We start from the raw sequence: 17,753 nt of genomic DNA, 5'->3' as shown, positions 1-17,753 counted from the left end.
GTCTCCTAATGACATCCTAAATTATGAGTGACATTTTCATGGAGTGAGCACTTCTTTGACTCCTTTACTGTCCTAAAAGTCATAGTGTATTGGGAAAAGTGAGCAAGGACTTTGAAGCGTTTATAGATCTGTCAGACAGCCCATGTCAGAGTTATTGGTTGCATCAGCTCAGATGCTCATCAAAACCTTTCCTGTAGCATTGAGGTTTCTATCCATGGTTGTAAGCAATCACAATGATTTGCCATCTACATATGAAAAAAATGTAATTCTATTTTATATACTATTTTATATTTATATATTCATATAGTATTTTAATTATATATTATCCTAACAATCTACAGATCACATTTGCTAAATTTTAAACAGCACAAAACAATGCCATTTCTGACTCACAAGAACATCGAACAGGCAGTCTGCTAAAATAGTGGTTACATACGGAGCCCAACAGACCCCAGTGACTAAAACAACAGACAGCCTATGGTCCCCATTATAAACTGAAAGTGAGACTTGAAAAAAAATCGCGTGTGCAGAACCAAGGAAACCCAGATATAATCCAGGTTTCCCTTCATCAGATTCAAAACCCATGATGGCAAAGGCAACCATGGTCACCTCTAGCCACCAAGATGCCATGCTGATTCCATATGATTTAATTCCATGTGATAGAACAAGTCATGAGATCAATGAAATAAAATCTATATATACAGCACAGGCTATGCAGATTAATACACATCAAAATTAACTTCTACACTGTAGCTTACGGTATGGCCACTTTTACGGTATGGCACAACACTAGTCACCATAGACGGCTAACAATGAGCACTAGAAGTGCCTGCCAATGTAAAGAAGAAAAAGCATATTTAGAGAATAATCACTGAAGTGGTTAAATATTTGCACATGTAATTCTTGAGTTGGGAACATCCTTACCTGTAAAGACAGACAATTTGTAAAGCCATTCTTTGAGTTTTGGCAAATTGCTTTTCTCCACCTACTGTTAAATGAGTTTTTCAGGCAGTTAAATCAACGTCTTGGTGAAAATAAAGTTAGACAGTGTCAGGCAGCCACACAAATAATGATGCATTTTGTAGCAGATGTCAGATACACTGCAGTCCATGCCGTGCTGAGGAAATTGGCCTCCTTATGTTCAGATTATCTCATAATAAGCCATGCACCTGCTCAGGCAATTGACCACTTCTACACTTTCTGCTCATTTGGATAATGGTAACAGCAATGAGAATAAAGAAGAGGAGCTCTAATTACTTTGCTAATTTAGTGTTACTTAAACCAATCTGAAAGACTAGCACACCACTGACAGCTGGAATAAATCTACAGAAAATTGTAGAATATTCCAAAAGTTTTAGGTAAGACAATAACAAATGCAGAGAGTACAAACACAATAAGAGCAAGCAATTTGGTCTTAAAGAAACTGGCGTGCCACATTCTACTTGTATTCTCATGACGATAAGAGCCACAGGATTTGTCCTAGTGAAGACATAAGTGAAGGATGGCAGGACAGGGGCCACTGATAATTACAATGTATTATATGTAGAAGTCATCCATACACAGAGCAATCTCATACACAACGTGAGCAACTAATATCACGTATTCTGAGCTACCTAAGACAAGGTCATGTGTTAAAGTGAAAAGACAAATTCTGATTATAATTTTATCAGCTATGGAAAATGAAATTGGCGATCTGAATTGTAATTTATAGTCATGATAGAGTAGAGCAAACTGGTTGCGAATTTTAAGAAGATTATAATGTATGTATTCTAGAGATGAGTGAACAGTGTTCTATCGAACACATGTTCGATTGGATATCAGGGTGTTCGCCATGTTCGAATCGAACACCGCGTGGTAAAGTGCGCCAAAATTCGATTCCCCTCCCACCTTCCCTGGCGCCTTTTTTGCACCAATAACAGCGCAGGGGAGGTGGGACAGGAACTACGACACCGGGGGCATTGAAAAAAATTGGAAAAAGTCATTGGCTGCCGAAATCAGGTGACCTCCATTTTAGACGAATAGTGGATTTCAAATCCGGGTCATATGAGAATGTGAACTTTGTGACTATGAGACAGGGATAGCTGTACAGGCAGGGATAGCTAGGGATAACCTTTATTTAGGGGGGAATGTTATTAAAAATAACTTTTTGGGGCTCTATCGGGTGTGTAATTGTGATTTTTGTGAGATAAACTTTTTCCCATAGGGATGCATTGGCCAGCGCTGATTGGCCGAATTCCGTACTCTGGCCAATCAGTGCTGGCCAATGCATTCTATTAGCTTGATGAAGCAGAGTGTGCACAAGGGTTCAAGCGCACCCTCGGCTCTGATGTAGCAGAGCCGAGGCTGCACAAGGGTTCAAGCGCACCCTCGGCTCTGATGTAGGAGAGCCGAGGGTGCACTTGAACCCTTGTGCACCCTCAGCTCTGCTACATCAGAGCCGAGGGTGCGCTTGAACCCTTGTGCACACTCTGCTTCATCAAGCTAATAGAATGCATTGGCCAGCGCTGATTGGCCAATGCATTCTATTAGCCCGATGAAGTAGAGCTGAATGTGTGTGCTAAGCACACACATTCAGCTCTACTTCATCGGGCTAATAGAATACATTGGCCAGCGCTGATTGGCCAGAGTACGGAATTCGGCCAATCAGCGCTGGCTCTGCTGGAGGAGGCGGAGTCTAAGATCGCTCCACACCAGTCTCCATTCAGGTCCGACCTTAGACTCCGCCTCCTCCAGCAGAGCCAGCGCTGATTGGCCGAATTCCGTACTCTGGCCAATCAGCACTGGCTAATGCATTGTATTGGCGTGATGAAGCAGTGCTGAATGTGTGTGCTTAGCACACACATTCAGCTCTACTTCATCGGGCTAATAGAATGCATTGGCCAATCAGCGCTGGCCAATGCATTCTATTAGCATGAACTGAGTTTGCACAGGGGTTCTAGTGCACCCTCGGCTCTGCTACATCAGATTGCTACATCTGATGTAGCAGTGCCGAGTGTGCATCAGATGTGTAGTTGAGCAAAACTGACTCAGCACTGCTAAGTCTCTGCATTCGCATAGGAATGCATTGGCCAGCCTTCGGCCAATCAGCGCTGGCTCTGCCGGAGGAGGCGGAGTCTAAGGTCGGACCTGAATGGAGACGGTGTGGAGCGATCTTAGACTCCGCCTCCTCCAGCAGAGCCTGCGCTGATTGGTCGAGTTCCGTACTCTGGCCAATCAGCACTGGCCAATGCATTTCTATGGGGAAAAGTTAGCTTGCGAAAATCGCAAACTGACAGGGATTTCCATGAAATAAAGTGACTTTTATGCCCCCAGACATGCTTCCCCTGCTGTCCCAGTGTCATTCCAGGGTGTTGGTATCATTTCCTGGGGTGTCATAGTGGACTTGGTGACCCTCCAGACACGAATTTGGGTTTCACCCTTAACGAGTTTATGTTCCCCATAGACTATAATGGAGTTCGAAACCCATTCGAACACTCGAACAGTGAGCAGCTGTTCGAATCGAATTTCGAACCTCGAACATTTTAGTGTTCGCTCATCTCTAATGTATTCATTTGCACTGCTTATGCTATTGCGCAGTATGTGCCAGGAAGAATCCCAGTGCTTACAGTAAACTGACCCAATGGCTCCTATTCTAAAGAAAAAAAAATACCATTCAGTTATAATGCCATATTTGTTATGGCACTCCCTGGTGTACCCTTTATTCTCTTCTCAGAATACTCCAAGGGGTATACAGTGTTTCCCCGAAAATAAGACAGTGTCTTATATTAAATTTTAGTCCTAAAGATATGCTATGTCTTGTTTTCAGGGGATGTCTTATTATATTTTTGTGTGCTGCGCAAAGACTGTATGAAGAAAAACATTGCAGCCGGCTGAACGCTGTGTGTGGTACTCCGTGTGCACAGGAAAGCCAGCTGCTGTGATACCGTATGACTCCCCGCCGCATACGATGCTTAGTGTATGCACAGCAGGCATCTCCCAGCTCATCTACATATCGCAGCGGCGTCAGCAGCCGGCATACCTGTGCACACAGAACATCGTGCACAGTGTTCAACCGGCTGCAATGTTTTTCTTCATACAATGAAAAAAGATATAGGATGGCACTGCTGAATGCACAAATGAAAGTCCCGACAAACTGGAGGTAAGTATGAGGAATATAACCTTATGTATACAAAGCTGTGGGGGTGCTCAACAACCGAAAAAAGACTGTTAGAAAAATAGAGCAAATGCAGAAAAATGAGGAAGGGCACTCACCCACGTTCACGCTTGTCTTCATAAAATGCTTCTTTTATTAAGGTAACATATTTCTTTAAAAACAAGTAGTGCAGGGAGGGAATAGAGCATATATAGGCATGTAGGCCTACATGTCTATATATGCTCTATTCCCTCCCTGCACTACTTGTTTTTAAAGAAATATGTTACCTTAATAAAAGAAGCATTTTATGAAGACAAGCGTGAACGTGGGTGAGTGCCCTTCCTCATTTTTCTGCATTTGCTCTATTTTTCTTCATACAATCCTTACACAGAAAGATCATCATCATTGGGGGGATGTCTTACTTTTGGGGGGTGCCTTATATTAGGCAATTCAACAAAACCTCTGCTGTGTCTTACTTTCAGGGGATGACTTATTTTCGGGGAAACAGGGCATTTACTGTCTTAGTGCAAACTTACACTAGACATATTTAAGTCAGTGGGTGCTGATAGATGATACATCTGCATTGTTGGCCTGTCTAGTCATGCAGCAAGCCAAGCAATCAGCTTATCACTAGCACTACAAAGTATTACATGGACATTCTGACAGGGAATCAGAAGAACACCAAGAGGCACCATAACAACCATGTAATAACAATACCTCTCACATTTTAAAAACCCCTTTAAAAGAAGTTGCCTGGGGATTGAAAGTTAAAGGGGTATTCCCATGTTTATAACCATTTTTAAATTTGTAGATAATTAAAAGTTAGTCACTTTTGCAAACACAAGTACCGTATATACTCAAGTATAAGTCGACCCGAATATAAGCAGACCCCCTAATTTTACCACAAAAAAAAACAGGGAAAACTTATTTACTTGAGTATAAGCCGAGGGGGGAAAAATACATGACATTCTGTTTGTGCTCATGTTAATCCTAGACAGCTTCAGGCCTATATGGTAATATCCCAGATGCCAAGTGGTCTGGGATATTACCATATAGGCCCAAAGCCTGTGGTAGTAGTAATAGCCTGTTACTGCTAGCACAGGCTTTGGGCCTTTATGGCAACAGGCTGCTACTGCTACCATAAGGCTTTGGGCCTGTATGATAATGCCTCAGACGTCTGGGGCATCATCATATAGGCCCAAAGCATTATGGTAGCAGTAGCAGCCTGTTGCCATACAGGCACCAAAGCCTGTGCTGGGGCATTATCATACAGGCCCAAAGCCTTATGGTAGCAGTATCAGCCTGTTGCCATACATGGCCAAAGCCTGTGCTAGCAGTAACAGGCTATTACTACTACCACAGGCTTTGGGCCTATATGGTAATATCCCAGACCACGTGACATCTGGGATATTACTATATAGGCCTGAAGCCGGCTTCCTGGAGAGGTGAGTAAAACTGTTTATTATTTTCTCTTACCTCCCCTGGGGCTCCGATTATTATACTTGGGGTCTGAAAAGACCCCTGAGTATAATAATAGCGGCAGTGGGATTGAGGTTGGGGCTCGGGCCTAGTCACTGCTGGCCTCCGCGGCCTATAGTATAAGGTGACGCGGGAATACTTCAGCAGATAGCGGCCTATTATAAAACAAACAAAAAGTTCTCATACTTACTGACCTCGCGCTGCTGCTCCCACCACTGCTCGTCTTCTGCCGCGGCTGCTTGTCTTCTCCCGTGGGTGCTCCTGTGTCTCAGCGTAGGGGGTGTGATGACGCTGCCTGTGCTGAGACGCAGTAAGAAGTCATCAACACACGCCTGGTGGGGGCGTGAGCTAACGTGGCCACGTCACCCGACGTGTGTTGTAGCAGGGGGAGGGAGCCGAGACTGGAGTGGAGGCCCGCTGCAGCCGAGTCAATACGGTCGAGTCAATTACCGTATTGCCTCGAGTGGTAATTTAACTGGTCCGCAGTAAAAGACATCTGTGGGAGGCCACTGGAACAGCGCTGCTGCCGATAGGTGGCCGGTGAGGCAGCACTGTCTCCAGGACCGCCTTAAGATTTTTTTCAAGGCAGAGAAGATGCTCTGGAAACCTCTTGGGGTGGTCCTGGAGGCAGTGCTGCCTCACCACTCACCTATTGCTGCTCCAGCGGCCTCCCACAGATGTCTTTCACTGCAGACCAGTCATGTGACATTTTCACTTACCGTATTGATGCGAGTATAAGCCAAGGCGCACTTTTTCAGCACAAAAACTGTGCTGAAAAACTCAGCTTATACTCAAGTATATAAGGTAATTAAATATTTTGAAGAGTTTTAAAGATTTTCTCTAAATATTTTGTGGTCACAGTCTTATGGTCTTGATTGGTTGCCAGTGGATACGACCATGAATGCAAGATCTTTCTAAGGTCAGAAGATCAGCAATGATTTCCTTATCGTGGCCAGGATATCTTCTCATACATGTAGTGTCTCTTCCTGATGACTCAGCTACAATAAGAAAATTATGGCTGGGTTTTTCACAAGTCCCAGACCATATAAAGTTTCTGCATTTGTGGTCGTATCCATTGGTAACCCATTAAGACTGTCAACACTAAGATAGTAGAGAAAATCTTTAAAACTCTGCAGATATAGATATAATTATGATCATGGGAATACCCCTTTAATTTACTTCTTTTGACTTTGAAACTGGACACAAGGAGTTCTGGGCTGGTTTCAACCGTGGGTCACATGACTATCACCACCCACCATTCCTTCCTCTGTCTCCTCTCTTTTCAGAGGTAGTTACTCCTACCCTTATAGCACAGCTAACTACCTACGCATGCAACCAAAAGAGGAGTGATGAGGCAGAGTAACAGAGGGAACGAGGCTGGTTCTGATCAAATGACTCAGGGTTAGGTCCAGTTTTAAGAAGTCGCCATATGTAAATTTACACTACAAGGACAACCCCTGTAAGGCTTACGCCACACTTTGCAGAAAAGACGCTTTTTTTGGGGGGGGGGGGGGGGGGGGGGGTTGCAGATTTTGCAAACCGGACATTAAAAGACACATATAGATGGATCTCCCTCCGCTTGGTGTCAATCTGGACTCTCCCATATGTAAAAACATAACAGAAGAAAAAGTCCTGCATGCAAGACTTTCTTCCGTCGTGCTTATTTATTTTTGCAACAGAAGAAATTGTCAGTCATGATTTTTACAGTATACTAACTAAAGGGTATGTTACTTTACTACAGTTATAATGGATGACAGCAGCAGACTGTGAGAACAGTAGTATGAACATAGCCCAACTCTTGTTTTATTTAGGTTAGCCAGAAATGTGAAAATTGTCCTGGTAGCAAGGGTTAAATGGGTTGAATATATTATGTAAAGTATAATACAACAACAAATTTCTTTTGATGGTAAATCAGATACCAGACAGAATAGCAGATGAGGGTGATCTGAACATCTGGTCTATTTAGAGTTTACTCCCTAATTAGGAAATTGCATTACAATTCAGGTTACATACAGAGATGCCAATATGAGCAAGAAAACAGCTACTGTTATGAGCACTTACATTTGTGTCAAGTAACACCCTGTTAATACAATTCCATATTTTACCTTTTCTGCCAAAGCCGTCAAGCTGTCAAGAAACCTTTGCCAAAAATCCTTAAAGAGTGGGCGATCAATTTTCTTAAGGCTGTCCTTAGTACTTGCATCCACACTCACATACAATTGTGTGACTGGCTCCAGAGTCCTGACAAAAGACAAATTTTGATTTATTAAAAGAAAAAAAAAATAATAATAATAGCGATGATAGTATAAACATAACACAACTGTAAAGACCAAACTCACTGAATACAAAAAATATTGTGCCCACCTATCAAAACTATATTCACTGAGAAATCCTAGGAGGACTCTGATGCACTAGTATAAAACTTAACTTTTAATAAGATAAATAATTAAAAATGTAGTTCAGAACAAAGAGTGGTCAATCTTTCTTTGTCACACTCAAGACCAACATGATTGCCGTAGCAGATCAAATGCCTATGGACTTTGGCATACCACTCCCACTCACTGCACTCGCAGCAACTAGGGGGAATGAAAATTCAATCACAGGGATAGGGATAGGGGCTTTGACCAATAGTCATTAATGTCTAGAGCTAGATATATACTCTAAAGCAGGTACAGACCTCTAGCCCTTTCCTCCCTGTAAATACCATGTCATAGCTAATCCAGTGGGAGTGTGATCAAATAGCATGGGATTCCAAATAAATGATACCGCCTTCAACACAGCACTTGCACCTGAGGATACTGGCCTAATGCCACACCAACAGGACTCATGCCAGATGAAAAGCTGAATTTGGATCCATTAAACTCCCCACAGAGAAGCTATATATGACAAGTAGCTAAATAGCCCTGCCACCATTCAAATGCCCAACGCGTTTCCACTATTCAAAGTATCATCAGGGGCTGTCTCAGGGTATTTTCTGCAACAGTTGATGCCATTGCTGGGAAATAAATTGTGTAGCGTGACCGCAGCGTGACCGCTCTGATGTCGCGAGTATATATCTTGATCAAGTGCTCAGGCCCTATGTTTTGGGTTTGTCTTCATATATAAGGGACACAATGGATGTCTTGAAAAGGTTGGAAGGTATTACATTGGAGGAGGATATATGTTTTGCCAGTCTTGATGTGGAGGCATTGTACTCCTCTATCCCTCATACACAGGGGATAGAGGCTGTACGCTACTACTTAAGGTCTAGAGGAGTAGGGCTGAGGCCACACAATGATTTTATCATCAGACTTTTATCATTTGTGTTGGAGCGCAATATGTTCTCCTTTGAGGGGCGGTCCTTCCACCAGCTGAGGGGTACAGCTATGGGGAGCCCTGTGGCCCCCACATATGCCAACCTGTACCTCGGCTGGTGGGAGGAGACCGTAGTTTTTTCAGAGGAGAACCAATTATGGGCTATGAACATCGAGCTTTGGCTTCGATTTATTGATGACGTGCTCATCCTGTGGCGAGGTTCCAAGGAGGAATTTGAATCCTTTGTAGGGGAGCTTAATGTGAATAATTTAGGTTTAAAGTTCACATCGGAATTCAATAGGCACACCCTGAGTTTTTTAGATCTTAGATTGTCCAGAGCGAAAGATGGAAGGATTGCAACAACAATGTTCCGTAAGGAGACTGCTACGAACAGTTTATTGGATTGGAATAGCTATCATCCGGTCCCTCTAAAGAGGGGGATCCCTGTAGGTCAATTCTTGAGGGTCAAAAGGAATTGTTCGGAAGAGCAGGATTTCAAGAGAGAGTCCTTGGAATTATCGGGCAGGTTTGAAGGAAGAGGCTTCCCCACTGATACCATTAAACAAGCCTATGAGAAAGCGAGAAGTACTGATAGGAAAGATCTGTTGGTTCCTAAGGATAAAAAGAAAGAGGAGGGAATAATGAGAATAGTGGGTACCTTCGATGATCAACATAGGGGGGTACTAGAAGTACTCCATAATCACTGGCGGATCCTTCAGGCTGATATGGATCTATGCCAAGTAGTAGGGTCTAAACCCCAGGTCACTTATAGGAGGGGTAAAAGCCTGAAGGATAGGCTGGTGCACAGTTTTTTGGTACCAGAGGTCGCTAAGGAGACTTGGCTGGGTAGGAGTAAGATGTCGGGTACATTTAGGTGTGGAAATTGCACTGCCTGTGAATTTATTGACACATCGAAGGAATTTGTGAATGCCTCTACGGGCAAGTGCTTTAGGTGTCGAGATTTTGCTAACTGCCTTACAATGGGTGTGATTTACCTACTGACATGCCCGTGTGGCATGGGCTATGTAGGGAAAACTATAAGGCAATTCAGACGACGGATTCGTGACCATGTCTGTGATATCCAAAATGAACGTGATACACCAGTGGCACGGCACTTTGTACGATATCATGGAGGTAACATTATGGACCTCAGGTTTAAAGCGATTGAGGTAGTTAAGCCGCCCAGGAGGGGTGGCGACTGGGACAATCTAGTGCTACGTAAAGAAACTGAGTGGATATACAGGCTAGATACATTACAACCAAAAGGCCTAAATGAACAGATTGACTATACTTGCTATATTACTCAAAAATAGTATTGGTTTAACACTCTACCCAGTTTGATAACTGCCGGTTACCGCCGACATCAGAGCGGTCACGCTGCGGTCACGCTACACAATTTATTTCCCAGCAATGGCATTAACTGTTGCAGAAAATACCCTGAGACAGCCCCTGATGATACTTTGAATAGTGGAAACGCGTTGGGCATTTGAATGGTGGCAGGGCTATTTAGCTACTTGTCATATATAGCTTCTCTGTGGGGAGTTTAATGGATCCAAATTCAGCTTTTCATCTGGCATGAGTCCTGTTGGTGTGGCATTAGGCCAGTATCCTCAGGTGCAAGTGCTGTGTTGAAGGCGGTATCATTTATTTGGAATCCCATGCTATTTGATCACACTCCCACTGGATTAGCTATGACATGGTATTTACAGGGAGGAAAGGGCTAGAGGTCTGTACCTGCTTTAGAGTATATATCTAGCTCTAGACATTAATGACTATTGGTCAAAGCCCCTATCCCTATCCCTGTGATTGAATTTTCATTCCCCCTAGTTGCTGCGAGTGCAGTGAGTGGGAGTGGTATGCCAAAGTCCATAGGCATTTGATCTGCTACGGCAATCATGTTGGTCTTGAGTGTGACAAAGAAAGATTGACCACTCTTTGTTCTGAACTACATTTTTAATTATTTATCTTATTAAAAGTTAAGTTTTATACTAGTGCATCAGAGTCCTCCTAGGATTTCTCAGTGAATATAACTGTAAAGACCAAAATTAAAAAAAACCTCAAATACAAACTACACTGCAAGATTATACTCAAATTGTTATTTTTCGTTATATGCTAAAAAGCATAACATTGTGCAGTCCTCTCATCTGTATGATTTGTGCAGGCCAGAAAGTATAGGCTCAAAGCAGCGAGGACACTGAATTTCTCGTGTTAAATACAGCACATGGTGAAAAGAACAGATAAAGGGTTTAACCACTAACATAACATATTTAGAGGGGCTATCCACTTTAAGACCAATATTCAGACACAAAAGTTACTGTTTGCATAATAAAAAGTTCTACAATTTTCCAATATACTTTCTGTATCAATATTTCACTGCTTTCTAGATCTCGGAATGCTATCATTCCATTCTGCTCCTAATAGCACCAAAATCACATCCCGCAGGTAGCCCTTGAAACCTTGACCATGAACAGAACAGAGACCTCTCTGAGGAACATCTCAGATTAACAGACTAGGTAAATTACAAACTCCGCCTTCTTTGACTTCCAGAACCGGTACCAAACAGTCCATTACATCACTGAGTGGCTGCCTCGATACAGAGCTCCAAGCTGAGAGCAACCTTTGTCTTTCCTTTTCACTCTTTTTGTCTGTATCTTCAAGAATCCTCTAACTAAGCAAACTAGCACTATGAATTAGCAACTATAAATCGAATGGAAGACCCTGTGGAGTATTTTTTTTCCTTTTGTTTCTATTGTTAAAGCATGGACAATGACTCAAGTCCTGGAGTTTTCCTGTGTGCACATGTGCCTGTTACCATCCCCCACGAGCTAAGGACAGCATGGTCACCATGAGGCAGAGAAAGCTGGAGGAGAGACCTGCAGGAAACTGCGGACTTCTTCTTTCAAGGAGATGATTTTTGGTGTCTATTGCTGATGTGGGAAGATGCCTACAGCTGACTGGTATTTCTTTCTTTTACTGTGGACATGTGGGACTCTGTTACAACCTGGGAACCTACCATCACCCACCTACCCCATGAGTTTATGGAAGCTTGGCAAGAAAGCAGCGCCCTGTCTACCTGGATGGCTTCAGACTTCTTACCACTGTGTTCTACTGCCCAGAGAAGAAAGGAGGAGGAGGGCTTGTGATGAAGGATCTTTGGGGCATTTTTTTTGTGGTTAATGGACAATAGTGCTTTATGCAAGATACCGAACTATCAGCTGTGAGCATGAGATCTCACTACCTACCAAAGGAACTGCCACATGTTATCATGAGAGCTGCATATGTCCCCCACCTCTGCAAAAAAAAAACAACGTTTTTTGGCTGTTATATCTACATACTGTGACCCCCCCCCCCCCTCCTCATGTTCTCCAACCACATTCGGCTGTATTATTAACATCACTCCGCACAGAGAACTAAATGATACTGCAGTGTGTCTGTGTTTCTTTCTTTTTTAGTTGCTATGATTCCTAGGATTTCTCTAACTGCCATGAGCATGTATGTGTTTTCTCTCTTGTTATATATTACTGTACCATCAATGATACTATATCACTGAAATTTCCCCATTGTGAGACTATTAAAGGATTATCTTATTTTATAACTTCCACGTTTGGATTAACAGATGATATCATCAGGTCTGCCCTGCAAAGAGATCACCTGTACTTCTAGTCAGTTACCAGGATGGCCTTGTGAAAAAAGTCTCTATTTATGGGTACTATGGGTACCTGACATTAAGGAAAGCTGCATTTCTTAGAAGTCTGCTTCATTCTGTATATAGATTTTTGAGCAGTACATTACCAGTAAAGTGCAAAAAAAAAAAAAAAATCTTTGCTATAGAAAGAAGTTCAATGTATGCAAGGTGGAATGAATATTACTGAGCGTTCAGTAAGCATTTTGTTTCCTAATGGGCTCATAAAACTATACGCAAACAGATTTACTTTATGCTGTTAGCATAACCGTAATAAGGACAGCAACATTTAAACGATAAAATGAATACAAATGTCCAAAATTCATCTCCGCAGCTCAAAGAAAACTGGAAGGGTAATAAAGGTTTGCAAATGACTGAATATTGTGTTACTATATGAAGTTTCTTTTTGATCTACATATTTAAGGGATGGTTTACTCAATGGAACTGCATAAAATATATTACATAAAGGAAGCTTTTAAATCAATATAAAAAGTCATTCAAAAGCAGGATGTGTTACTTCAGCAGTCATGAGGCAACCAGAAGATTTTACATAAGGTTTTTCCAGAAAACAAGTAGCTTGGGTTAGCTCGTCGTCAGTTTCTTTCCAGATTATATCATATATGGTATCATAATCAAAGCAATTCCTACGAATACAGCTGGCCATACACAACAGATAGCCATTTGGCAAACCACTCTAGCCCATGCTTGTTTCTAAGCAATGCAACTAACACTGCGGGGAACAGAACCATCTATCAAGAATGAAAAGCTTTCCATTCCAAACGCCATTATCTTATATCAAATAGCCATCATGTAAATCAGGCAATAGAAGATCTTAAATACCTTATCTCTTCTGGGAATTGGGCATTTGTCACTAGAAAACTAGAGATTTCCCTGTGATGAAGTAATTTTAGAAAGCCGTTGATCTCCGGATACATAATTGGTTCCCCTACTAAAGACAGCGCACAGTGCTTGACGGCCATGCCTTCCTCAAATCGATTAGCTTTCACACCAGGTACCCCTGCAGGAACAAAGACAGAGACAACCGTTGTTAGCAAAGCAATACAAGCACTAGACTTCTTATCTTCTGTTCTTACTTTTATTTACTTCTTCCTAAAAAAAAAGGCTTCAAGCAAAAAAACAGTACTGAAAGAGCACTGTGTGTATCTAGCGTAGCTGCTTCCGCAACCAGAATTAGAAGCAAAAAGTTTACAATATTCTAAAAGGCCCACATTTATTAAAAGTGGAGTCATTCTGACTGTATGTGCCATACACCAGGGTCTTAGTGGCATAAGTAGCCTTTTAGAAGTCTGTTTAAATCCTGGCCAGAAATGGCTCTAAATTGTGGCGCAAATGGCAAACTGAACAATATTGTTACGTAAGCTGCACCTAAAAACAGGTATAAATGCAATGACAAAATTCTGTTCCAGCCATTGTGCTGGCAAAAATCATGCATAAAAAGAAGTGGTAGAAGAGTCAGTAAAAGCAGCTTGAGACCTCTTGTTATTCTAACTTCTCCAACAAAAACTTACATCAGCCATTGAGCCTTACATTGCACTTTAGTGATCACGAATTGCAAGATGTATAAAATAGTTTCATAATATGAGACCTGGCAAAATCCAATTATTTTTTTTTTCTAGGCAGATTGGTAAGACATAGCTTCACCAATTTAATTTCATATGCTTTTCTATGACAGTGTGATGATCAAAACATATATGGTCCCATTAATGGACACTAAGCAAAAATTCTGATATAATGCCTTCCAATGAGGAATTTCTGGCATACAAGATCCAGTGAGTTTTTAACTCCAGATATTAATATGCCCCCTATACAAAAAGAATTGGATCTTTCATTGAGGCATTAGGAAAGGTTTACTTGCTCCAAGTTTTATATAAAGCAGAGCTTAACAAATAAATATATTTACTCTCTAGTAAACACCCTGGCACAATAATCAACAAGTTTAGCATATTTAATGAAGTACTACATTTGTGTCAGAGATCCTAAGGGCTACTTTTCCACGCACCTAGCTGCAACGGGATGCCGATGCAGTGCACTGGCATCCAGTCGTGGTATCCCGCTCCTGATTAGACCCAAATGAATAGGCCTAATCGGGAGAGAGCTGTGGAAAGATAGGGCATGCCACTTTTTCCCGCTAGCTGAAAAAAATTGCTAGCGGGGGGAAAAAAAGCGAGCAGCTCCCATTGAAATGAATGGGAGCCTTTTTTGCAGGCGGATTTTGAGGCGGATTCCGCACATTTTGTCGCAGATTCAGCCATGTAGTCCGCGGCTCAAGACTCCCTGGTGATTAGGCCCATTCATCAGGTCCTAATCAGCAGCGGGAAGCTGCAACGGAATGCAATGCATCCTGCCACGGCTACACCACAGGCGAAAATGCCAACATTGGAAAATGAAGAGGAAGCCCGCTTCAAAAATAAAAGGGAAAATATTTCTCAAATAATGGTGATAAAGAACTATGCACATAACAAGCGAGCCAGTCGAGACGATTTTTAGTTCCTTAACTCTAATATTATCTTGCACTGTTCTCTTGCTGTGACAAATTCAATTTTTACAATGCACACGAAGATAAAGATTGTAATGAAATATTATAGCGAACCATGACATTTCAATTTGCTGCTCTATAAATAGTAGGTAATAGCCATAATGGAAAGAATGAATTTAAACATGATAAACAAGTAGTCTCTGGGAAGCCACACACATGAGGTCCCTTTTGTAGAACAGTGACATCACAGCTTGAACAACAATGTCATTTTGGTAGGTCAAAGCTGAGGCTAAAAGTGCCTGTACAACTAAGACAGATGTTAACCGTACCATCATTTGGCCAATAGCCGTTTCTTCAGACTCCTCCATACACATAGACACATGACTTGGCTATTACACTTGCCTTTGTGCAAGACATCTCTATATATAATATACAATAGGCAATAAGGTTCCAAGGCACCACCAAATATATGTTTTGATGCTTTATTGTGGTGAATAAACTGCAAACAAGAAGCCTATGTGCGAAACATTAATATGCTTCTGTGATTCACAATAAAGCATTGAATGACATATTTAAAAGACCATCTTCCATTTTGGACTGGTATGATTGAAGCCAAGGAAAAACACCTCAACCGGAATCAGTGCATACAATTCCAATTTGTCACAACCACCATTAAGGATGAGCACCACCAAAGAATCCCAGTAAAAATAAGTGACTGGAAAAAATGCACATCCTCTCTAACTTTAACAGTCTTTATTGTATACAAGAACATACCATTTAAAACACTAAAATTACGCAGAGGGTCACATAAAACAATAAGTGGTCCCAAACCATACCCAGACAAAATAAGTTCCAAGAGAAAATCCCTCTGCTCCAAATACAGTTTCATATAGAACAAAAATTAGATGTAAATTTTAAAAGGGATCCTATCACTCACACACAATTTTTTCTAGGTACCATGTCGGAATAGCCTTAAGAAAGGCTATTCTTCTCCCACCTTTCGTCGTCTTCTCCGCGCCGCCGTTCGCCTACAATCCCGGTTTCTCTCGGTATGCAAATTAGGGCTCGTTCACATCAGCGTTCGGGTCTCCGTAGTTCAGGTTTCCGTTTCCTGCCTAAAACAGAGGCAGGAGACGGAAACCTGCAGGAGTCTCTCTCACCCATTCATTTGAATGGGTGAGAGAGATGTCCGGCCGTGAGCGTTTTAGGCTCTTCGCCGCGAAACCGGGTTTTATAATCCAGAGACAGTGTCGGACATGCAGTACTCTGTGTCCGGATAAAAAAATCCGGTTTCGCGGCAGAGAGCCTAAAACGCTCACGGCCATACCCGGTCTGAGCTTTCCGACTTCTGGCATGCAGAAGACGGAAAGCTCAGAACGGACAGGAGAACGCTAGTGTGAACCTAGCGTTAGCTCTCTCATAGCACTAGGGGTGGGCCCCAAGGCTCAAAAAGCACTGGGGGCATCCCCAATTCTGTGAGAGAACTCTCTCCAGCGCCGCCTCCATCTTTGTCAGCAGCATCCTCTTCAACCTCTTCTTCCGGCGGTGACTTGTAACTTCTAGGCCTCGGGCAGAGCAGACTGTGTATGCCCACAGGCCACGAGAAAATGGCCGCTTACAATACTGTGCAAGCGGCTATTTTCTCGTGGCCTGTGGGCATGCGCAGTCTGCTCTGCCCAAGGCCCAGAAGTTACAAGCCACCGCCGGAAGAAGAGGAGTATTCTGCAGCATTTTTCACTCTGCATGATTCGTGTGGACACCGCGCTGAAAACACGTGGACCCCATTATAATCTATACTTTCGTTATTCCGTTCGGGGGGGAGTCTCCAAGTGGACTCCCCGAATGGAATACCAAACAGCACTTTTCTGTCAACATGTTTTGTGCGGAAACCACATGGACCCCATTACAGTCTATGGGGTCTGTGGGTTTTCCAGGTAGCCACTTTTTTATGGGTATAGTTTTCTGTTCGGGGGTTCCCAAGCTGACTCCCCAAACCGAAATCCAAACGCAGATGTGAACTGGGCCTTATATACAGAGTTTTCACCCACAGTTGTGGTATCTTTGATATCTTGTGATATAGTTGTGATTACTAGCAAACTCACACAGTTTTGATATTGTATAACACTAGGAAAGGTAGAGGGTAACGGAAAAATGTATGGCATTATAGGTTCTCCTTACCTAGAAAGTATGGACCCGACTCTTATGGCAAGTTAGATAAATTTGCCCAAACGGCATATAAAACCAGAATAGTTATGGGGGCCATTTTCTTTGGAGCAATACTCATACCCAGATAATGGGTGCTCTTTAAAACAAAAATGAACTCCAGGGATTCCACTTCAAGTAATAAAATATGTCAGAAAGTGGTTCCTAGGGCATAAAATACTGTAACTACAGTTAGAACTGGCAGTGAAGATGTCTAGAATACGAAAACTGGGACAGCTTATGTTCATTTGCTAGAATTAAGGAGTTGCCCAGGACCTGAAGAGAATTGATACTGATGACCTACCTACAAGATAGGTCAGGAGTAACAGATCTGTCTAGTCCGACCCTAGAACCAATCCAAATTAGCCGTTTCGGCTGCTGGTAGTCATATACTAGATATACGGCCAGAAACAGCTCTGCTCCCACTCACATGACTAGTTCCAGTTTTCTGGCATCACAGCTATCCT

At 42.4% G+C, this 17,753-nt stretch overlaps 1 protein-coding gene across 1 annotated transcript in view; it reads right to left on the bottom strand.

Moving 5' to 3' along the window:
• The window catches only part of LOC142195260 (S-adenosyl-L-methionine-dependent tRNA 4-demethylwyosine synthase TYW1-like), a 119,716-nt gene that overhangs the window by 37,414 nt on the left and 64,549 nt on the right, over nucleotides 1-17,753 (bottom strand). Inside the window, exons 12-13 of the mRNA XM_075264883.1 lie at nucleotides 13,428-13,605; nucleotides 7,717-7,852 (exon numbers count right to left, since the gene is read on the bottom strand). Coding sequence (XP_075120984.1) covers nucleotides 7,717-7,852; nucleotides 13,428-13,605 — 314 coding nt within the window. The remainder of the gene's footprint in view (nucleotides 1-7,716; nucleotides 7,853-13,427; nucleotides 13,606-17,753) is intronic.

The sequence above is a fragment of the Leptodactylus fuscus genome, chromosome 2, assembly GCF_031893055.1.
Source record: "Leptodactylus fuscus isolate aLepFus1 chromosome 2, aLepFus1.hap2, whole genome shotgun sequence".
Taxonomy (NCBI): domain Eukaryota; kingdom Metazoa; phylum Chordata; class Amphibia; order Anura; family Leptodactylidae; genus Leptodactylus; species Leptodactylus fuscus.
Note: the sequence above shows the minus strand (reverse complement) of the source record. Positions and strands in the feature narration are given on the sequence as shown.